At 36.7% G+C, this 23940-nt stretch overlaps 2 protein-coding genes across 11 annotated transcripts; both read left to right on the top strand.

Moving 5' to 3' along the window:
• Positions 232-13897, top strand: LOC109820221 (EIN3-binding F-box protein 1-like). Of its 6 annotated transcripts, none has more exons than XM_020386332.1 (6): positions 232-403; positions 8319-8551; positions 10381-10451; positions 10609-11726; positions 11796-12405; positions 13578-13897. In XM_020386332.1, exons 4-5 carry the CDS (start codon positions 10610-10612, stop codon positions 12395-12397), a joined length of 1719 nt encoding a protein of 572 aa, XP_020241921.1. In that variant the 5' UTR covers positions 232-403; positions 8319-8551; positions 10381-10451; position 10609; the 3' UTR covers positions 12398-12405; positions 13578-13897. The 6 variants fall into 6 exon arrangements, with proteins under 6 accessions (XP_020241921.1, XP_020241920.1, XP_020241918.1 ...); XM_020386331.1 differs by having other exon boundaries at positions 10604-11726; XM_020386329.1 differs by having other exon boundaries at positions 10381-10505; positions 10609-11698; positions 11768-12405.
• Positions 15393-23391, top strand: LOC109851271 (EIN3-binding F-box protein 1-like). Of its 5 annotated transcripts, none has more exons than XM_020421332.1 (3): positions 15393-15809; positions 20634-22351; positions 23068-23391. In XM_020421332.1, the coding sequence occupies exon 2, from the start codon at positions 20635-20637 to the stop codon at positions 22303-22305; it is 1671 nt and encodes a 556-aa protein (XP_020276921.1). In that variant the 5' UTR covers positions 15393-15809; position 20634; the 3' UTR covers positions 22306-22351; positions 23068-23391. The 5 variants fall into 5 exon arrangements, with proteins under 5 accessions (XP_020276921.1, XP_020276918.1, XP_020276920.1 ...); XM_020421329.1 differs by having other exon boundaries at positions 18640-22351; XM_020421331.1 differs by lacking the exon at positions 15393-15809 and adding an exon at positions 17463-18790.

Below are 23940 nucleotides of genomic sequence, written 5' to 3'. Positions count from 1 at the left end.
AAGTTCAAAAACTTCACAAGATTTAAAATCCCGTGAAGTTTAGTGCGTGATTAACTATGCTAAACTTCTTGAGATTTTAAATCCCGTGAAATTTTTGAATGGCTGAAACCAGGTCGAAAATAGTAATTAAATTTCAAATGAGTTGATTCTTAAAAATAAATTTCTAATGGGTCTATTTTGAAAATTTGTCCCTTAATCTTTGCATTTTTCATCTTAACCCCTCACCCCGTCTCCATCCCTCAAACCCCAGATCGCTGCTTTCGTTAATTCTTCAGACGACTGAGCAGAGATCATGGATTCTTCAGCTTCTGGGAAGAAGTACGAAATCAAAGGAGAAGACCCATCCCCAGATCGAAAGGGGAGAACAAAGAGACTGGAGTTGATGCATCTGTCTTTGACTATGGTAAATCTGTTGATTTTTATCTTAATTTTGATATTGGTTTCTATTCTTTTGTACTTAAAAACATGGAAAGTTGTAATTTTGACTTTGTGTAGAAATTCTTCTTCATGTGACAGTATTGATACACCGAAGTCTTGTTTAGATTATATGAGGATATTCGTTAAAAAACAGTTCACATTGGTAATTCTATTCCAGGATATAGAAATCTATCAAGTTTATGGAAAGATTGTTCCATGACTAAAATCCATCTACTGTATATGTATATGTATATCATCGTAAGGTTGGAGGTGATAGATTGTTAATTGTTGGTCTCGGATGTGGAGACCCAAATCTGGAATCAAATCAACGAAGAAAACTGAGAAAAAACCAGTCCGGTCGACCGACGGAGGAGATCCGGTCAACCGCCACGCCTGCAGGAAACAAGTGTGAGAAGCTCGCTCTGGCCAATTGACCGATGAGAATAGTCCGGTCGACCGAAAACCCTGTAAGAAATCCAAGCCCAAAATCAAGCTTTGGCCGGTCGACCGACACGAGGACTCCGGTCGATCGAAAATGTGCACCAGTAGACCCTGTAAAATTGACACTCTGGTCGGTCGAACGAAGCCATTTGTCCGGTTGACCGATGTTGGGATTTTTAGTTTCCTGGTTCGTTTGGGATTCTGTTTTGGGTTGGGATACTATATATACCTAATACGTTTTAGGGTTTGGTAGAACACGAGAAAAAGAGGGTTTTAAGAGGATTCTTTCAGAGTGATCTCAAAGAAAACCTATTTATGGGCATTGTAATCTTCTTCAATTAATCAAAGGATTGTGTGGTGTGACTCCTGATGACGTATGCACGTTAGCGAATCTCGTTAAATCTGGTGTGTTCTTTCTAGTTTATCTTTCCTGTAATTTTTCTTTTATTTGCGATGATTTTCCTATTTGCTAAACTCTTAGCACAAGATCCGTAAGAGCACAGGTTCAATTGATTATTTTGAATACCTAACAACTGGTATCAGAGCTTCGTTCAGAATATTTGTGTAAGAATCATGGTAGAGGAAAGAAAATAAAAAATCGAGAAGTTTGACGGATCAGACTTCGCCTACTGGAAATCATAAATAAAGGACTATCGGTACCAGAAGGACCTTTATCGTCCTTTGATGGGCAAGACTAAAGGAAAGAAGAAAGAGAAATCAGACGAGGATTAAAAAATACTGGATAGAAAGACTTTAGGGTAAATCTGGTTGTCGCTCGCCAAATCGGTCACCCACAATATATTGAAGGAGAAGACGACAGTGGGGCTTATAGAAGCGCTCGTAAAGCTGTACGAGCAACCGTCAGCCGCAAACAAGATGCATCTCGTCAAAACGTTCTTCAACTTCAAGATGGCAGAAGGATGCTTCTTCACGATGCACCTCAATGAGTTCAATACGATTGTTGATCAACTTATCTCCGTGGACATCACGTTTGATAACGAAGTGCAGGTCCTATTGAATTTATCGTATTTGTCGGATAGTTGGACAGATTGTGTAACCGTAATTAGCAACTTGGCGGGAAAAGAGAAGTTAAAGCTGAGCGAGGTTGTTAGTATGATTCTATTCGAGGAGGTTAGAAAAAAACCATCCGAATAAGAAGATTCAAGTTCAGCCCTAAATCTCGAGCAGAGAGGTCGAATCCAGAAGAAGGACAACCAGAAGAGGAATCGATCGAAGTCAAAGAAGAAGAGGTCGAACTCGAATGTTAGGCCTATCAAAGAAAATTGTTAGAACTGCGGTCAGGAGGGTCATATGTTATAGTCTGCAAAGCGCCAAAGAAGGATACGAACGACCAAGAGGCTCACATCGTACAAGATACATTGATCCTTGCTATGGACAGTGATTCTGATTCTTAGGTTATTGACTCAGGAGCCTTTTTTTACGTTCCTACTAATAGGAAGCTTCTTCAGAACTATGTAGCAGGAGACTTTGGGAAAGTGTATTTGGGGGATAACGAGCCTTGTAGTATTGTTGGAAGAGGCGACGTGCAGATTCAGATGAAGGGCTCTAAGTAGAATCTAAAGAATGTCAAATACGTACTGAAGCTGAAGAGGAATCTTATTTCGGTCGATCAGGTTGGAACATAAGGCTATGTTTTAACTTTCATCGGAGATTCATGGAAAATCTCCAACGATACTATAGTGGTTGCCCGAGACAACAAAACCGAAACTCTTTACCTCACTTCACATGCGAGTGACACCCTTACAATTGTAGCTGTCAAGGAGAGTACGGATATGTGACACAATAGGTTGGGACACATGAGTGAGAAGGACATGAAGATTCTATACTCACAGGGAAAGCTATCCGATATCAATTCAGTTAAAATTGGTGTTTACGAGAACTGTATCTACGGGAAGCAGAAGAGGGTCAGCTTTCATAAGGATGGAAGACCACCTAAAGCTCAGAAGGTAGAGCTTGTTCATACAGATGTATGTGATCCAGCTAGCGTGTCTTCTCTTGATGGTTCGACGTACTATGTCACCTTTATCGACGATCACTCGAGGAAGGTGTGGATATACTTCATAAAGCACAAGTCAGATGTGTTCAGGATCTTCAAGAAGTGGAAAGCCATGGTGAAGAACGAGACATATCTGAAGGTAAAGTGTCTGAGATCGGATAACGGTGGAGAATACGAGCTGGAGGAGTTCAAGAGGTTCTGTGCTCTAAATAGGATTCGTTTGGAGAGGACTACTCCAGGGACGTCGTAACAAAACGGTGTTACAGAGAGGATAAACATGACATTGACGGAGCGTACGAAGAGCATGCGTCTACATGCAGGTCTACCTAAGACGTTTTGGGCGGACGCGGTGCATACGATAGCTAAATTGATTAATCATGGGCCATCAGATTTATTGGATTTCAGGATTCCAAAAAAGATTTGGAGTGACAAGAAGGTTAATCTCTCACATTTGAGAGTATTTAGTTGCGTGACATATGTTCATCTCAGTGACCATGTCAAGGACAGCTAGAAGCTAAGTCACAGAAGTGTACATTTATTGGATACGACATTGATGAGTTTAGGTATCGTCTTTGGGATGAGGGGAATAGGAAGATCATCAGGAGCAGAGATGTCATATTTAATGAGGAGGTGATGTATAAGGACAGAGATAATGCTAATGATAACCAAACCAGTTAGAGCAGTACTACGGATGCAGGTGGCACTGTTTTAAATATCGGCCGATAATCGATATTATCGGCCGAGTTATCGGATTTGGGAGCTCTCCGATAGGATAACTTGGATTTTTAATCGGTTATCGTTTTTGGCAAGTTATCGGGGAGTTATCGGCGTTATCGGTACTTATCGGCCGATAAGTAAGGTTTTTTTATCAGGATTATCGGCCGATAAGTAAGGCTATGTAATCAAATGGTTTCATCGTGCGGTCAAGATGTAAGTTTTGCTTTCTACAATTGGTTAGTGATTCTAAACATGATGATTTACATTTTGGTATGTTTATATTTCATTAAGCATGGTTAGATTACATTTTTTAGTTATTATATTATATATATACACCATCTAGTATATCACTCCGATAAATACTACTTATCCCCGATATATCCCCGATTTCCGCTATCCGATAAGAATTTTGGCCGTCCGATAAATTCCCGATAACCGATATTTAAAACCTTGGCAGGTGGATTCGAATACATGAATTTAGAAGAACTTTTAGATGAGGGAGACAGTGTCAGTTTTGACCGAAAAACGAAGGAGACTCCAGGTGTAGAGACTACTATCCAGAGCGTGAAGCTTATGAGGTCATCCAGGATATCCAAACCGAATCCCAGATATCTTTCATCACTAGATTATTTGCTTTTGACAGATAGCGATAAACTGAAGTGTTATGAGGAGACTATACAAATTAGTGAATCTCAGCAATGAGAACATGCGATGTAAGAAGAGATGGATTCTCTCCACTCGAACGAGACATGGAAGCTAGCCCAACTATCTGCACAGAAGAAAACCGTACATAACAAATGGGTCTACTGAGTCAAGCAGGAGAGTGATGGAAGCAAGGGGTACAAGGTCAGATTAGTCGTGAAGGGATTCCAACAGCAGAAAAGAGTGGATTATACATAGTTATTTTTCCCTATTGTGAAGCTTACAACTATTAGAGTGGTGTTGAGCTTAGTAGCTACAGAAGATCTCTATCTTGAACAGTTAGATATGAAGACTATCTTTTTTCATGGTGATTTGGATAAAAAAATCTATATGAAGCAACCTGTTGGCTTTATTAAAGAAGAAAAGGAAAAGATAGTGTGTAAGCTCAAGAAGAGCTTGTACAGATTGAAATAGGCTCCGAGAAAGTGGTACAAGAAGTTCGATAACTTCATGCAGAGCAATGGCTATATAAGATGTAATTCAGATCATTGTTGCTACTTCAAGGGGTTCGAGTCCAGCTATATTGTGTTATTATTGTATGTTGATGACATGTTAGTTGCAGGATCATATTTAGAGGAGAAAAACAATTTGAAGAAACAGTTGACGAATGAATTTGCTATGAAGGATCTGGGTGTAACGAAGTAAATTCTTGGGATGCGAATTAGTACAGATGAAACTGAATGGACGTTGAAGTTGAGTCAAGCTGAATACATTGAGAAGGTACTTTAGAGATTCAACATACAGAATGCTAATGTTGTTAGCACGCCCCTTGAAAGCCAGTTTAAATTATCTGAGGAGCAATCGTCCAAGACCGATATAGAGAAGGAGCACATGAGTAGAGTGACATATTCATCATCCATTTGTAGTCTTATGTACGCGATGGTTTGCAGAGGCCGGATATCGCCCATACAGTGTGAGTTATGAGCAGGTTTGCGAGCAATCTAGAGAAGCAGCATTGGGGGATCGTGAAGTGGATATTGCGTTACTTGAGAGGGACTACGGATATACAATTGTGTTTCAGGAGGAGGGAGTTGGTACTGCGGGGATACGTGCATGCGGATTTCACCGGTGATCATGATACGAGGCGAAACACTACGGGGTATGTTTATACCTTAGCGTTGACAGCAGTGAGCTGGGTCTCACGTTTACAGAAGATAGTAACATTGTCCACGACTGGGATAGAGTATGTCGTAGTGACTGAATCCAGCAAGGAGATGATTTGGTTGACAGGGTGTTTGGAAGGGTGAGGTTTGAAGCATGAGAACATAGTTCTTTATTGTGATAGTCAGAACGCTATGCATCTTGCTAAGAATCCAGTATATCATGTCAGAACAAAACACATCGACGTATGTTACCACTTCATACGCTCGTTGATTGAGGACGAGAAATTACAACTAGAGTAGATTTTAGGGAGTCAAAATCCTGCAGATATGTTGACGAAATCAGTGACCATTGACAAACTGGAGTTGTACGTAATTTCAGTTGGCCTTCTCGGGTAGAGTCGAAGGCGGAGCCACACTAGGAGGATCAGTGGGATCGTCGAGATGATGATGATTGAAGAATGGATTTATCCGGGGAGGAGAAGATGTTTGCGAAGATGGCAAGAGTTCGGGAGAGCTCGTTGATGACGGTTTGATCTCTAAGTGGGAGATTGTTGGTCTCAGGTGTGGAGACCCAAACCTGGAATCAAATCAACGAAGAAAACTGAGAAAAAACCAGTCCGGTCGACCGACGGAGGACATTCGGTCAACCGCCCGTAGGAAACGAGCGTGAGAAGCTCACTCTGGCCGGTCGACTGACAGGAATGGTCCGGTCAACCGAAAGCCTTGTAAGAAATCCAGGCCCAAAATCAAGCTTTGGCCTATTGATCGACACGAGGACTTCGGTCCACCGAAAATGTGCATGAACAGACCCTGTAAAATTAATACTCTGGTCGGTCGAACGAAGTCATTGGTCCGGTCGATCGATGTCGGGATTTTCAGTTTCCTGATTCGTTTGGGATTCTGTTTTGAGCTGAGATACTATATATACCTAATACGTTTTAGGGTTTGGTAGAACACGAGAAAAAGAGGGTTTTGAGAGGATTCTTTCAGAGAGATCTCAGAGAGATAAAAACCTATTTGTGGGCATTGTAATCTTCTTCAATTAATCAAAGAATTGTATGGTGTGGCTCCCGAGGACGTAGGCACGTTGCCGAACCTCGTTAAATCTGGTGTGTTCTTTCTAGTTTATCTTTCCTGTAATTTTTCTTTTATTTGTGGTGATTTTCCTACTTGCTGAACTCTTAGCACAAGATCCAGAAGAGCACGGGTTCTATTGATTGTTTCGAATACCCAACATATATGTAATCAACCAGTTGAGTAATGGTAGAGGCTGAGATCTTTGATCCCATCCAGTTTCTCAAAAAATAAATAAATAAATAATCCATCTAGATAATTGCTTCACATTAAACTTTAAGTTGTTGGTTAAATATACATATATAGGACACGCTCACTGAAATAAATAAATAAAAATGAATATTTGTTGTCAATTTTAAGGTTTGAAGACACAGGATTTAATACTCCCATATTATGTTACCATGTTAATTACAGGTATATGAGAAAGAGAAGTTGTTAAGTGGTAACATATGTATAAATTATGCCAGCCTTAAACAATTATGACTATGGAAATGTTGATTGGGCTCCCATTTCATGCAGGAAATTACTCATAAAATGTATGTCCTAGTAAAGAAAATCCCTCTAAGAAGCTTCTCGATGTTCCTATGCAAATATCTTTTTCTCTAATGTATATGATATAATCATACAATGATTGTATTTTTTAGTCCCAACAATTTCATCCATAAACTATTGTTCGTCTTATAGTTGTCTCATTTTTTTGTCCCTTCCTATTTCATGGATGTTCTATGATAAGATAAGTGATAAAACTCTAGAAGTGTTTGTCCGCTTTAGCCATCTAGGTTCAATTCTGTGAACCATATCCTTCTTGATCACATCTTGATAGTTGATTGTTCCTAAATACCTAAACTAGCAAAATTGATTGGTTCAAGAACTATATGTTTTTTACTATTGTTTTAATCAACATGCTCATTCTTTTTCATAGTTATGCCAAATTTACATTTTATTATATCCTGTTATCGTTCTTCTTAATATCTTAGACTCAAGAGTTTGTTTGCCCTCTTTTATTTTGAAAATCATTCTATATTGTTTCTATGAGGAATAATGTTGTAAAAGTATTATAGGAAGTCTTTCAAAGTCCGTTTAGTCTATTTCAATCGCTATACTGATTTACTGCATAATTCCTTATGCGATATCATAAAACATGTCCGTACAAGCTTTCTACCAATCATTAGTTATATAAAAAAAATTGTAAGAATTCTAAATTATCGCATGTCTTCCAATTTGAGATGTGTGAACCCTCTAAGTCCAAGCCCATGTAGTTGTCATACATACACTTATTACCGCCTAAATAAGCGAATGATGTTGAAATCGCTGCCTTTCATGTAAGAATGACGAGGATCTTAAAGGATGTAATAATTAAAAAAGTAGTATTGGATAAAAGGGGAAATCTTCAACGTATTATAATGATTAAACTAAATAGATGAAGCATTTATATTAAAAAATCTTCTATTTTTATAATTAAAAAGTTAGTATTGAATAAAAGGGAAAACCGTCAATGTTTTATAATAAGTAAACTGAATAGATCAAGCATTTATGTGAAAAGATTCTATTTTTTATATATACTAAAGGTTGATGTTCAGAAGAAATCTTAACACAAAGGGTTTCTTGTTTTGCCTCCATATCTTATAGTTGCATATGTCCCTTCCAACCTCCTCAACTGACAACCACCTCCACACTTGCAGCTCACAGTTGTTCTTCTATATAAGGTTCCCCTAGTTTTTCTTTCTGTTGAATTATTATAGAATATACAATTAGTTTTTAGTTATTTTTCAATAGTTTTTCATGAGGAAGTTTTTTTGTCATATGTAATATATAAATTTTGTTTGCAACTTCTCCATGTTTTGCAGGTTGTCTCTCTTTAAACAAGAACAATTTGAGTGTGGCGAGCCCTCTTAAACAAAGATGTTGAGATATTGTTGATCAAAAATTGTATTAGCAAGATGTAGCCATCTCAACTATGATCATATGCTTAGTTTTTGAAGGACAAATAGTTCTTGAATTACGCTATATAAAGATTTTTGGCTAAATCCTGGTCAAGGTGAAGGTGTCAAAGATCTCAAAGAGAATTAGCTTTACTTTGGTATGGTTTTGTTTGCTGCTACTTTCTTGAGCTTCTATCCTTCATTTGCTAGTTTTTTTATAGCATTTTCGGTAAATATGGACGTCTAGAATCTTGAAAGTTTCAAGATGAAATGCATAAGACTACCTCGAACTTTCTATTGTCCGCAAGTATTTTTTGCATACTTTTAACCATTTATTACCTAAATTTCTTTTCAATGAACAAAACTTTTGGCGTACACTGTTCAATATTGATGGCTTATAGAGAATTGCCCATTTTACCCTTAACAAGATTTCTAGGGGGCATGTTTTCTGAAGTTTCAAAAAGTATAAATAACTCATTTTGGAATGGAAAAGAATTAGGGTTTTTCTCCAAAAGGTTTCTCTCCGCCGACCTGAACGTTTGAGGTTCCAAAAAAAGAAGAGGAACAAATAGAATCAGGATCCACGTAGCAATTTTGGCTGGGTAATTTCTTGCCCGAAGGAGGATTCTTCTTAATAATCTAGGATAGATCTGCTTAACAAGGTAATCTTTTTACTGTTTACTTATGTTTTTCTTTCTAGGTGAATTTTAGTAATTGTTGTAGATTTATTTTGAAAAATCTGTTGTTTTCACGAAAGCGGATAACTCCTTCTCTTTCTTTGGAGATACATTGTAATTTTCAGGGTTACCATCTAACCAAAGATCCTAAAAGAAAATAAAGACAAAGTTAAGGTTAATTGATGATTTGATTGGAAAGTTTAAACATTTTTACCTGAAAATAGAAAACTCAGGATTGAAAGGGAATTAGATGAAAATTTTACTTGTTAGTCAAACTGTAAGGAGTTTTATGTCCTTGCAAACTCATTAGATGACTTTAAGCTCCTTTGACTGGAGGATGAGGGTTTTGCAAGCATCCGCCTGTAAGGAATTGGCCTCAGAGAATTATCAAATAACCGTACATCTTGAAGTTTAGTGCCTTGCCAATTCATTATCATAATTGTTCTATGTGGTATTATCTTACTGCAGGCAGATCCTGGTTTTTTCTATATTTCTCTTTTTGAGATAGCTTAACTAAGTAGTGGGTATCATTTTATCCTTGGTTGGGTTCTATATCTTTGTTCTGTTACCATTGTTTTTCTTTTTCCTTTTTCTTGAAGACAGAACCACGGAAAAAATGGATTAATACCAATAAGAGAATATTCTATAAGTTGCCATTTGGCATTAAAGCCATGGTCAAAATAGTTTCTTTTTCCATAAAAAAAAACAATTTTTTGATTTAATGACATTTGCTTTTAAGCTTGTTTACAGTTCCATTAAGAACCTTCCTATTCAGTATTTTACATTGATGTGTTACATTTGCTTTTAAGCTTGTTTACAGTTCCATTAAGAACCTTCCTATTCAGTATTTTACATTGATGTGTTGCTGAAATTAATGAACTTTATGACAGTTCCATTAAGAACCTTCCTATTCAGTATTTTACATTGATGTGTTGCTGAAATTAATGAACTTTATGCATTGGAGGCGTTCAGACATACTTGTAAAGCCTGCTTTTTTCCCATACTCTTTGAAAATGTTTTGTTTGGAATTAGATTTTTCAAGTTTTTTCATAGTATATGCTGATAATATTTGATACGGATCCTTGCAACACTGTTAAGTAATGATATATAAATTTCTTCGAAGAAGAAAGCAAAAAAGGAAAAAAAGCTGCTTAACCAGGAAGCTTTTATGATGATTTTATGATTGTTTTCATTTTTGTTCTCCCTTTTTTTCAATCATTGCCATAATTTATCTATTTGTTTGTGAACTATATACATACATACATACATACATAGTTGTACATATACTTACAGTATTCATTTATCTGTAGGGTGAATGTGCTGGTGTGTCCTTCCACAGTCTTGACTGGTGTTACTGACATACCCACATCCAAGCAGTCAGGTGTGATCTTGGTATTTTGATGATAGAGACTGTAGTATTTTGGTCGTGTACAATGTTAGTTACTCACCAGCCAAGACCGTATTGTCACACAATAATCCCCATTTACTCTTATTTGTATTGCCTTGATTTTTGATATGATGATTTTTTGCTAGACAAGGATGATGAATGGAGAGCAACCAAACTTTGGTTTCCAGTGTAAGAAAAGTAAACATATGGCACCAAGTCATGATCTAATCGACGAACTTCCCCCAGAATGCCTGTTGCATATCTTTAGCTTCCTTGAATCCGCCCGGGATCATTGCGCCAGTGCTGCAGTATGTAGGAAATGGCTTAAGCTTCTCATCGAGTTAATAATACTCAAAGTTAGATCAAGCACCTATGACTTTTCACTTACACTGCCATTGTGTCGTCGACTGAAAGGGAGCTCAGCTAATGACATTACACTTATTAATTTAGGTGTGGGAACCTATCCTCATCATCGCTTGACTTCTCTTTATCTGTGTGAAGGTCCTCTCTTTGCAATCACTGATGATGGCCTAAAGACTATTGCCCAATTAAGCCCTATGCTTACTTCTCTTACACTTCACAGTTGCCAATCCGTGGGAAATTTGGGATTAAAGTCCGTTGCTGAATTTTGCAAACAGCTTGAAAAGCTAGAGCTGATAAACTCATTTATTGATGATCGTGGTATCCTACCAATATCTGAGAATTGCTTACATTTGTCCATACTGAGCCTTGAGCACTGTCCGTGCATTAGCAACGAATCACTAATGGCATTTGCAAACAAGTCTTTGCATATTAGGTGCATCACATTAATAGACTGCCAACTTATTGGAGATTCTGGCATCTTTTCTCTCATATCTAGTCAACCAGAGTTGACGAGGATCAAGCTTATCTCTATGAATGTCGGTGATGAAGTTCTCATAGCAATACAAGAGCATGCACGGGCTTTAAAGGTGTTTTACTTAGAAAAAGGTTCATATCCTAGCGAGAATCACTACTCATGGATCGAAGCAATCGGTAAACTTGATGCAGCTATACCTCGTCCTTTTGCCACTTTTGTAAGAAGGAGCTTGGCCCACTTAAAGATTTTGGAAATGAAGGGTCATGTCTCTTTAAGTGATGATTTTTTATTAGCACTGAGCCGAACAACCAAGTTAGTCCAAAGGTTCAAGCTAAAGAATTGTCGAGGATTCACCTCCGGAGGAATCCTGGCAGCAGTTGCAAACTGGAGCCAGCGCTTAGAGGTATTATCATTGAAGAACTGCATTGTAGTTGGAAAAAAAGAAGTGACACACTGGAGCCAGCGCTTAGAGGTATTATCATTGAAGAACTGCATTGTAGTTGGAAAAAAAGAAGTGACACGAGAACAAGGCTTACAAACCTTCCCATCACTAAGAACCCTCAAATTGATAAAATGCGAAGGAGTTGATGACTGTTTCTTGTCTTCATTAGGGCCAGTGTGCAAGCAAGCAAAGCATGTTAGCTTGGATGGTTTAGAATCTATCACTGATCGAGGATTCCAAGCTCTTGTAAGACAAAACACTGATCACCGACTTCAGTTTTTGCATCTAGATGGCTGTATAGGAATTAGTGATGTGGGATTATGTTCAGTGCTAAGAACTTCAGGCAAAAATATTGAGTTCTTGAATGTCGATCAGTGCACAAGTATTACTGATCAGAGTTTGATGATGATAGCGGACAAATGTTGGAAACTAAAAACTCTTTGTGCATCCTGCTGCAGAGTTAGCGACAATGGGGTATTTTATGTGACACGTAATTGTGGGAAAACTACGGAGTTTATGTCATTTTCTCGGTGTACGAGGATCACTATGAAAAGTGTGAGTTATATTGAGGTAATGAGTACCAGACTTGTGCTTCGTGAACTTATTGGCTGCCCTCAGATTGAGGAGAGGGCCTCAGGCTTACTTTGGTGTCGTAGATAGATTGGGAGGTGAGCCACAGCTACACTCCATAAACTTGCTTTATGTTCTGTTATATACTGGGTATCAACCATCTTGAGCAAATCAAATTGGACATGGCTTGTTCACTAGGATATGTTGTTAAGTAATGAACGTCATCAAAGAAATATAGCATGTGCCAAGATAACTACTTTTTTTGTCTAGTATTATATGATTTTGAGAAGAAACTGCATAACTTCATGGTTAGTTAACCAACTTCATGTTAGAAGTCTGCTCTTAATTGGTTGTTCTAAAACACCCTGACATGACATATAGGAATGCAGATTGTTGGAATGATTCGATGAATTTTTACTCTTAAAGTCCCTACTACTGCACCAAAACTCCAAAGTTCTGATAAGGATTGAGGCTTGTGATTTTATATTCTAACATGTACTTGCAGGGTAAACACCCTTTTAATGGGCTGAAACATGGACTCACGCACCAATGTCAGTTTTTTTTTTAAAATCCGTATTTCGTGGTCAGTGGGAATTGAACTTGGGTTGCTTTGGTACCATCTTAAAGTGCATGCCAGTGCACCTAAACTCTAGAGATATGGTGAGGGTTGAGATTTTATATTCTAACAGTTGTAGAAAATAATTAATTTTTGGGTAAATTCCAGTAAATCCCCAATAAGTTTAGCCTTTGGCGTATAACCCTCAGAAACGTTTGAAAGTTTTGGGAATTCCTGAAAAACCTCAAAGCGTTTTGATTTTTTTGCACTTAAACCCTATAAGGATGTAAGCTCATATTTGACTTCCCAAACAGGAAATATTGCATAAACATCATAAAGCAGTCATGGGAGTTAAAGTGATAAAAATCAAAACATTTTGATGGATTCTCTGAAATTCCAAGCGTGCTGGGGCTCTAGTGAAACTTACCCTTAATTTAATGATTATTCCCAAGCAACTATATCTAATTTAAACAAGAATATAGTGGAGATATTTCAGAAAGGTAAGAAATTGACGCTAAACTATTATTCTTATAGGCGAGAGGGAAAGATAATGCAAGTACAAAATGGATTAAAGAAGTTAAATAACTTAAGTTCACTTCTCGTTTAGATTTTTCTTCAGATATTCGTGGGTTTTCTTTAATGAGCAGTATATATAAGACTATTTGTTTTTCCATAAAACTACAGGTCTAATGCTTGATTTGTTGTTGATTGTAGAGATGCTCAGATATGATTGGTAAAAATCTAGTTCATCGATTGGGAGTACTGTTGGTTTCAGTGGTGCTAGCTCTTTCTTCATGGCTGGTTTTCTGGAGATGTCGCCGTTCTCTTTTTGCTGAAGTTTGATAATGGTTTTTTTTTTCTTCATACAATAGATGGACATGCCTTTTGTTCTTCTGTTACTTTGATTATGTTGTTGTTGTTGTTGTTGTTGTGTTGCATTTATTTGCTTGATTAAACCCTGTGACTTTGATAAGGGTAGTGTGCTTTGGACTATACATCCTGTTATCAATGGTGAACAAGTTGAGCTTCTTTTATCTCGAGTCTTTCTGTGTTGATGCAGCTTGCATAATAGCATGATGAAGCCGTGCAGCAAAAGTGAATATTTATTGTTATTGTTGAAATATTGCCGGTTTGTTCTGTTGCCTTTTGTTTGGTAAGAACAGGAATATTTATTCCAAATTGATTTTTGGTTCTAGTATTGAAGAGGGATGAAAAGTTAAATTTGGTTCCTCTAAGATCACTTTTGAATACTATTGCGCCTCGTTTGGTACGCGGGAATGGACATAAGTGAGAATGGAATGGAAGAAGGAATGGAATGGATTGTATGTGGGAATGGAATGGTCATTCCCATTCTCATGTTTGGGTACTTTTGTAGAATTAGGCTAGAATGAAAATCTCGTTCCCATTCCCATGTTTGGTATCACTTGTCCACAAGTGAGAATGGAATCGCATTTTCTAATAATGTCCTTACAACAACATATATTTTTAATAAGATAAAAATAAACATTAATGATAATAACTAAACAATTTTATTTATGCATATGTTATACTAATTTCTGTGCATGTTATACTATTGCGCATGTTATCTCTCAAGTGTATGTTCTATTTATATTTTTTAAACAATACTCACTATTTCTTAGTCTTAAAAAATTAAAGAAAAATAAATAAAAGATTATCGCATCTTTCATAGGTCCAAAAAAAATATAAAGAATGATATCCACAGTTGATGCATATTGCATATGAAAAGGATGTCAGAATTACTAATGTGGAAATCAGTTGATTAATAGGGGTATAATTAAAAAATAAATAACTGATTTGATTCTCTCTTGAATGAGAATGACCATTCCCTATCTTCTCACTTGGAATGCCCATTCCCACAAAAAGTAAGAATGGTCATTCCCTGGGAATGGTCATTCCAACATCTAAAAGGTTGGTTTGTTTGGTATGAAGGAATGGGAAGTGAGAATGTCATTCCATTCTACCCCATTCCCGCCTACCAAACGAGGCCTTGCATCCCACAGTTTCTTGAACCGATTTTAGTGAGTGATATTATGAGGCTCTCATTGGCCCGATATATGTAATTTCTTTTCTATTTTTTCAGGCTCAGACGACCCCTCTGCTTTTACTTTTTTTTTCTTCTCCATTAATTCATGATTTGTTTCACTTTTCAATCGTACGTTTGTTTTGATTTTTCAATCCCATTTATTTCTTGATAGAGTGTTCTTTAATTCCATTATTGATTCAATAAATTTAGCATTATCCAGCACAAAATGTAATATTCTGACAAAATGTATTGGCAACAATCAATTAAAAGTGATAGGATGCCTACGAGCAGCACTTGAAGATGAAGATCTCAGGTTCGACTTCCTAGAGGAATTTAATTTCTTGAAATATCTTCAGGCTGTATGTTGGAAGCACTCTTAGCCACACTCGGAGTTTGATAACCATAATATGAAGAATTGTAAGGATTTTGGTAATGTTCCCTCCCTAATTCCAGGGGGGGTTAAAAAAAAAATTTAGCAAAAACTTTTATCTTTTCCTGAGAGAGGAGAAGTGATTATCTTTTAATCTATTGATTTCCCTTCCTTTCTTTTCTTTTTAAGTAATGAAATTGTTTCTCTGTACCAAAGTTCGAGCCAAACAAAAGAACCCCATTTGTTAATAATCCTTCATTTCTACATTTCCAGCGCTGACGCTCCCCCCTCGTTATCCAAGAACAGAAACAATGAGGACTCTGACCCAATCCCACTCCCAAAACCTCTTCTTCCCCTTCCAAAACCCTAATCCAATCGCAAAATCCATCTCTAAAACCCTAATAGAACCCTCCCCCTCCTCTTATCTCGTCCCTCCATTACTAGTTGCATCCCAAAATTACAGCAGTCTTCATCTTGATCACCATCAACAGCAGCAGCAACAGCAGCACAAAAACCTCCTCATTTGATACCGGTAGTTTTTACAAGTGCAAATCATTAATTGATAGTTTATTTATCTGTACTGTGTATGATATAATGAATGTATTCTTATCTTTTAAGTTCCCAATAATTTGATCCTTAAAGTATTGATGGTATTATAGTTAGCCCATGATTTTTTCCCCTTTCAATTTCATGAATGTTCTATGATCACATAATACTATAGAAGCACTTCTCCACTTTATCCATCTGGGTTTAATTTTATGAAACATATCTTTCTTGGTCACATCTTGATGCTTGGTTGCTCCTAAATACCTAAATTGCAAAAACGATTTCTTCGAGATGTATTCTTTTTACTAAGTTTGTCATTTTTTTCTAATAAAGGATATGAATCATTATGATTATTCGAGAGTGTAACAAAGTAGTATATTTTTAAGATGGCCTTATCTGCGTAGCCATCTCGTCTCTTATACCCGTCAAAATATTCTATTTTTAAGCTGATGACTTTTTCTACACACATGGCATGCATGGGATCTAGTTTTCGGAAATCGTTGTCTGTGTCCGTATTGCAACGTACCTGTACCCGTTTCCGTGCTTCAAAGTTCATAACTTATGCATAAAGATAAGGAGATGAAAGTAGTTCTTGCAAGAGCTATTAGAATATTATCCTTGACTAAATAATCTGTTAAAATAACATACCAAAACATGTAGGTTCCAAATTTCTTTTGTCAGCTTGATGTTCGCTAAGTTGATTCAGCTAAATTGAAAAGTAAAAAAAAAAAAAAAAACTTTTGGTTCTCCTGAGATTTTGAGAATTCTGGGACTTTCCAAGGAACATATTCGTTCAGCTCACATGTTCAGGAAATTCGAAGCAAGGATCTGAAGTCTTTCTGCTTCAGTGTTGAAAAGAGCCCTGCTTTTGGTTGTTTAAGCGGTCTGCGAAGCAGAAGCTGTGTCCACCGCTGTGCTTTCATCGAAAGCGGCCAAAGAAAGTGGATGTGGCGCTTTCTGGTAGAACATGCAGTAAGCTGGTATAAGTATTGTTGAGCGCTTAACAGTGCTTTAAAAATATAAATATGAGTTTTTATTATACCTGTCTTGACCTCGACCCAGACCCATTTTCTTATGTAAAATCCTCTACTTCTCTCTCTCTCTCTCCACTTTTGCAAATCGAGAGGAAAATAAACCCGAACTCCAACTCTTTCTCCAGCCACCTAGTCCAATACCTCTGGCCAACTCCGTCGCCTCCCCACAAAAAATCCGCGTCCAAATTCGCCTTCAAACGCTTCTCCAGCAACCTCCTCCTTAACCATCACCATAACGACATCACTTTCTTTTGAGCTCCTCATCAAAACTTATCATCAACATCTGCAGTCAAAGCTCCTCCACCTCTTTGTCCAGTCGAAGCCACTTCCTCATATCAGTAAATTTTACCGACAATACACTATAAATTATGTCATTAAACTTATTTTAAACAATGATGATAAGAAATAATTGCAGAAGTACATGAACAAGAGCACTCATTTCAAATATGTACTTTTTAATGTGAACTTCATGAAATCAAGAGAACCTGACTTCACCATTCTACTGTTATATACATAAAAGTTGAAGCCCGTTTATGTTCTACTTAAAACGTGGAACAAAATGTTACATGGAAAAGATCTCTCTCTCTTATATATATATATATATAGGGAGGGAGGGAGATTTTATATTAGTCTTCCAACTCTTTAAGTGATTTGGGTTCAATTGCTCTAGTTAGAGGCTGAGAATGTTCTGTCATCTTTATCATCTTTTTGGGTGCAACTTCAGTTATACCCATATACGTTCAAATCAAAACCCCAAAAAAAGGCTTCACAGGAGCGCAAATTAGGAAACTATTATGCAATGTCCAGACTTAAATCTGGTGATTTTTGGTTGATTTGATAATTTGGTAATTACCTGTCCCTGATTAACAATTATGCAATAATGATTAGTAACAAGTTAGATGGTAAATATAACAAAAGCACAAGTTACCAACTCCTCAAACGATTTGGGGAACTAACTCCAAGTTGCAGAGATTTTGGGGACTATTTTCAAATATGAAAGATTTGGGGACTAATTTTAAATATGAAAGATTTGACTCCGCCAATGGCTTTATACATTATGAAGTTGACAAAATTGTTTTAACTAAATAAATAAGGTTTGAAAATCAAGGAAGGATGCCATGGAAAATTAAAGATTTTGACTTTTGGAAAGTAGTTTTAGTTTTCTTGATAAGCTTTGTTAACCTTAAAGTTAGTAGTGAGAAGAGGGATTACATTTTTTGAATTATTAGACTTGATAGTATTAGTTGGCTTGCCATGCGACATTGGAACTGATACCAATTTTATATTTTAATCTGAAACTATTGTGTATTATTTTTATGAGGAATAATGTTATGAAAAATATTATAGAAAGTATTTTAGAGTCCAATTGGTCTATTTCGACCACTGTAGCTATGTATGGTATAATACCTTAGTCTTTAGGCATTGTTACTAGAATATTATAAAACATATCCAGGCAAGTTCTCTAGCCTCAACAAAGAATATCTCTTCGGGAGAATTCTAAATTATCATATGTCTTCCAACTTGAGAAATGTGAACCCGATAAGACTATAAGTCCAAACCCATGCACTTGCCATAAATACTTTTACTATCGCCTAAATAAGCAAGTGATGCAGAAATCACTGCCTTTTCATGTAAGATTAACAATCACTGTGATCTTAAAGGATATAACATTTAAAATTAGTGTTGGATAGAAGGGGAAATCGTCAACAAATTATAATGATTAAACTGAATAGATCAAGCATTTGTGTTCAAAAGAATCTCCTATGTTTATATATGCTACAGGTTGATGGTCAGAAGAAATCTCAACAAGGATTCCATAGTAAGTTCCAGAATGACAAATGGTTGAATTATGCGACATAAAGGTATTTGGCTAAATTCTGGTCAAGGCGAAGGTATCAAAGATCTCAAAGAGAGCTTGCTTTACTTTGATAAGGTCATGGTTGCTGCTAATTTATTGAGTTTTTATCCTTTGTTTACTTGCTTTTAATAGCATTTTCGGTAATAGGAAATCTATAAGTCTTGGCAGTTTCAAGGTAAAATGCGTAAGGTTACCTCAAACTTTCTGTTGTCTGCGAGTATTTTAGTATGTCTTTTTTTACCATTTATTTCCTAAATTTATTTTTGAAGAACAGTACTTTTTTGGCATGCGGTGTTGATGGCTTCTAGAGAATTGTCCATTTTACCCTTAGCAATATTTCTAGGGGGTATGTTTCTCCGAACTTTTCAAAGGTATAAATATCTCATTTTGGAATGGGAAAGAATTAGGGTTTTCTCTTAAGGGTATCTCTCCGCCGACCTGAAAGCTTGAGATCAAATACAGAAAAGGAGCAAATAGAAGGAAGATTCCACTTTTAAAGTGTGAATGCTAGGTAATCTCTTGCCCAAAAGAGGATTTTTTCCCCAAATAATTTTGCATAGATCTGCTTAACAAGGTAAGATTTTTGATATTTACTTTAAAGTTTTTGTGTTTAGAGGATGTATCTTTGTATTGATTATTGTATATCTTTTTAGAAAAATATATTTTTTCATGCAGATGAAGAAGTCCTTCCCATTCCTTGGAAATATATTGTAATTTATAGGGTCACCATCTAATTGAAGAAATTTTAAATAAATTAATCCTTCCCTTTCTTTGGAGATATATTGCAATTTTTATAGTCACAATCTAAATGAAGACCTTAAAAGAAAATACAGTCAAATTTAAGGTTAATTTAGAGGAACCTTTTTCTGCAAATAGAAAAGTCAAAATATTAGAAATTTAAGGTCTTTGTAACTGAATATTGGGGTATTAAACTCCTTGTAAGGGAGTATGAGGGTTCTCTAAGCATCCTCTTGTAATGAATTGGCTTCTGAGAATAACTGAGGCCAACTATAAACGTTTAAAGTATTAACTTGATGAACCTTTGTACTAGATCAGATTAATCTAGAATTAGCAGACACATGCATCTTGAAATTTAATACATTGCCAGTTCATTATCATAATTGTTCTATGTGGTGTTCTATTGCTCTAGATATATTCTGGTTTGTTGTATTTTTCTCTTGTTGGGGTAGCTTAACTAAGTTGTGGGTATTACTCTTGACTGGATTTTATATTTTTGTTGCGGTGCTCTTGTTTTCCTTTTCCCTTTCTGTAAATGATAGAACCGCACAAAAATTATTAACCAATGATGAGAAGATCATGTTTACGCTGTCATTTGGCATTAAAGCAATACTTAAAGTATCTTTTTTCCAATTGTTTTTAATATTTTGATTTAATATTTCATTTTCTTTAAAATCTTGTTTACAATCCTATTAAGAACCTTCCTATTCAGTGCTGTATTTGATGTATTGTTGAAGTTTATGAAATCAATGCATTGAAGGTGTTCAGATGTACTTGTGAAGCCTTGTATTTTTTCCCCCTTCGAGATAGGGAGCCTATACTCTTAGAAATGTTGTGTTTTCAGTTTTCTTCACATGTCGACAATTTTTGATAAGGATCCTTGCAACACTGTTGCAACACCGATAAGTTATGATACATAATTTATTCAAAGGAGAAAGCAAATGAAAGAGGGGAAAAAAATAGCTGCTTAAGCAGGAAGCTTTTATGATTACTTTCTATTCGTTCTCCCTTTTTTCAATCATTGTCACAAGCTTCCGTTTGTTTTGTGGACCATAAATATTAATTCTATGGGTTTATTTGTAGAGTGGAGGCTGGTGTGTTGTTGACGTGATGCAACAGCCTCCATCTACTCCTATTTGTGTACCCATGATTTTGATATGATGATTTTTTGCTTGACAAGGATGATAAGCGGAGAGCCCCCAAAGTTTGGTTTCGAGTGTAAAAAAAATAAAAATATGGCAGAAAGTCACGATCTAATCAACAAACTCCCCCCAGAGTGCCTGATGCACATCTTCAGCTTCCTTGAATCGTCACGGGATCACTGTGCCAGTGCTGCAGTATGTAGGAACTGGCTGAAGCTTCTGGTTGAGTTGATTATTCTCAAAGTTAGATCAATTACTTATGACTATTCGGGCACTATACCATTGTGTCGTCGGCTCGAAGGGAGGTCAGCTAATGATATTACACTTACTAATTTAGGTGTGGGGACCTATCCTCTTCATCACTTGACTTCTCTTTATCTTGGCAATGTTCCTTTTGTTGGGATCACTGATGATGGCCTAAAGATTATTGCACAACTAAGCCCCATGCTTGCGTCTCTTACTCTTCGGAACTGTCATTCTGTGGGAAATGTGGGATTAAAGTCTGTTGCTGAATTTTGCCAACAGCTTGAAAAGCTAGAGCTGATAAATTCGTTTATTGATGATGAAGGGATCATGCCAATAGCTGAGAATTGCTTACATTTGTCTGCACTGAGCCTAGAGCACTGTCCTCGGATTAGCAATGAATCGCTGATGGCATTCGCAAACAAGTCTTTGCATCTTAAGTCCATCACCTTAAGAGACTGCGTACTTATTGAAGATTCTGGTATCTTTTCTCTCATATCTAGTCAACCAGAGTTGACGAGGATCAAACTTCTCTCTATGAATGTCGGTAATGAAGTTCTCAAAGCAATACAAGAGCATGGACGGGCTTTGAAGGTGTTTTACTTAGAAAAAGTTCCATATGCGGGTGAGAATCTTTATCAATGGATTGAAGCAATTGGAAATCTTGAAGCAGTTATTCCTCGTCCTTATGCCAGTTTTACAATAAGGAGCTTGGCCCGCTTAGAGATTTTGGAAATGGAGAGTTATTTTTCGTTAAGTGATGATTTTCTGTTAGCAATGAGCCAAATGACGAAGTTTCTGCAAAAATTCAAGCTAAAGAAGTGTCGGGGATTCACCTCTGGAGGAATTCTTGCAGCTGTCGCAAACTGGAGCCATCATTTGGAGGTAATATCATTGAATAACTGCATTATAGTCAGTAAACAAGAAGTGACACAAGAACAAGCCTTTCGGAACTTCCCATCATTTAGATCCCTCAAATTGATAAAATGTGAAGGAGTTGATGACTGCTTCTTATCTTCATTGGGGCCTGTGTGCAAGCAAGCGAAGCATATTACCTTGGATGAGATAGATTCTATCACTGACCGAGGACTCCAAGATCTTGTAAGACACAACACTGATCACTTGCTTCAGTTTTTACATCTGGATGGCTGTATAGGAATCAGTGATGTGGGTTTATGTTCAGTGCTAAGGACTTCAGGCAGAAATATCCAGTTCTTGAGTGTGGATGATTGCACGAGTATTACTGATCAGAGTTTGATGACGATGGCAGAGAATTGTGGGAAACTAAAAACTCTTTTTGCATCCGGCTGCAGAGTCAGTGACAATGGGGTGTTTTCTGTGATATTTAATTGTGGAAAAACTATAGAAACTTTGTCATTTTCTCAGTGTACGAGGACCACTAGCAAAACTGTGAGTTATATTGAGACAATGGGTACCAGACTTGTGCTTCAGCTGCCCTCAGATTGACGGGAAGGCCTCCGACTTACTTTGGATTCAATAGCTAGATCGAGAGGTGAGCCACTACTACAATTCATAAACTTGCTTTATTTTTTCGCTTAATATTCTGAGTATCGGATATCTTGAGCAAATCAAATAGGACATGTCTTGTCCACTAGGATATGTTGTTGAGTAATAAACTGTCGTCAGGGTTTGAATTGGAGGAAGCCATCATATCATGTACCAAGTATAACTATTTCCTTTTCTCCTTTTATGGCGGGAAAAGAAATTGTAGAGCTTTTATGGTTGAGCATAGTATTCAAGTTTCATGAACACAGTCTGTTGTTCGTAGGTTGCATCATAGTACACCCTGTTATAATATAGGAAAACAGAATAGTTTTTTGGATATTAGTCCCTTTAATCTTCAATAATTCCATATTATTCCCTCAAATCTTTCAAATTGCTCAACTATCACAGAGAATAGTTGATTTTATAATATATTTTTTCCAAGCAACAGTAGCTAATTAAGACAATATTATAGTGGAGATATTTCAGAAAAGTGACCATTTTGACATAAACTATTATTCTTATGGGTGAATGAAAAATAATATGAGGATAAATAGATTAAAGAACTTATGAGCTTAAAGACCTCCAGGAGCAATTTCATCATTGTTTGAGTTCAGTCTAGTTCGGAATTTCTTCAAATCTTGTGGGTTTTCAGTAAACAATATAATAAAGTTGTTTTTCTCTTCAGAAAATACGAGACTAACACTGGTTTTATGTTAATGGCAGAGTGCTCATTTATGATCCGATGAAATCTAGTGCATCCACTGGCAGTTCCGCTGGTTTTGGCGGTGATAGCCCTTTCTCCATTTATGGTTTCTGGAGTTGTTACTGTTTGTGTCCTTTTGCTTAGGTTTTATTGTGGTGCTTTTATTCAGACAATTGATGGACATGCCTTCGCTTCTGTTATTTTGGTTATGTGGTGTTGTTGTTGTTGTGTGTTGCATTTGCTTGTTTAAACTCTTTGACTTAAATATGGTAATGTGCTTTGGATTATATCCTGTTGTCAAAGGTGAAGAAGCTGATATTTATTTTATCTGAGTCTTTCTATTATCATGTTGTTTGCATGGTACCGTGATGGAGCTTGCGGCAAAACTAATTCTAGGAAAGAATGCAGATTTGTGGCTAAACATAATGGAGGTAGTCCTTGGTTGGATGAAAGAATAAGATTAATTGTTGTTGTTGTTGTTGAGAGAATGCAGGTTTCTGTGGAGATAATTTCTGAGGCATCTGCATTTGTTTTGTGATTTGGCAAGGGATGTTTTGTGCCATTTTGATTTTGATTCTTGATGAAAAGTGTCTCTGATTGTGATGCCATTTTGATCTCCAAGTTACTGCAATAGTTAGGTTTGGGAGGGATATCATTAACTGTAAGAGCGAGTTTTTGTGTTGTTTCATGTTCTTGGTTGCGCGCGCATCCATCTCGCTAGTTAGTTATAATGTGGTTATGTTGATGATCCAGATTGTGAAAAGGTTTGATATCAATGTTAGCGACATACTAATCAAGAGCATGAAGGGACATACCAGCCTCTGTTTACTCTAATTGAAAAAAATAATATCACTTTTAGTAATGTTTTAGGGTTAGTACAAGCCTATTGAGAA

The sequence above is a fragment of the Asparagus officinalis genome, chromosome 8 (assembly GCF_001876935.1).
Source record: "Asparagus officinalis chromosome 8, Aspof.V1, whole genome shotgun sequence".
Lineage (NCBI taxonomy): Eukaryota > Viridiplantae > Streptophyta > Magnoliopsida > Asparagales > Asparagaceae > Asparagus > Asparagus officinalis.
This window is presented reverse-complemented; position numbering and strand designations above follow the sequence as displayed.

Excerpts from the sequence above, each read along its gene's own strand:
- LOC109820221 (XM_020386329.1), top strand. The coding sequence starts at position 10,471 with ATGATAGAGACTGTAGTATTTTGGTCGTGTACAAT. Across the intron at positions 10,506-10,608 it reads GTATTTTGGTCGTGTACAAT|GATGATGAATGGAGAGCAAC; the intron begins GTTAGTTACTCA and ends TTGCTAGACAAG. Across the intron at positions 11,699-11,767 it reads ACTGGAGCCAGCGCTTAGAG|GTATTATCATTGAAGAACTG; the intron begins GTATTATCATTG and ends CAGCGCTTAGAG.
- LOC109851271 (XM_020421329.1), top strand. The coding sequence starts at position 20,611 with ATGATGATTTTTTGCTTGACAAGGATGATAAGCGGAGAGCCCCCAAAG.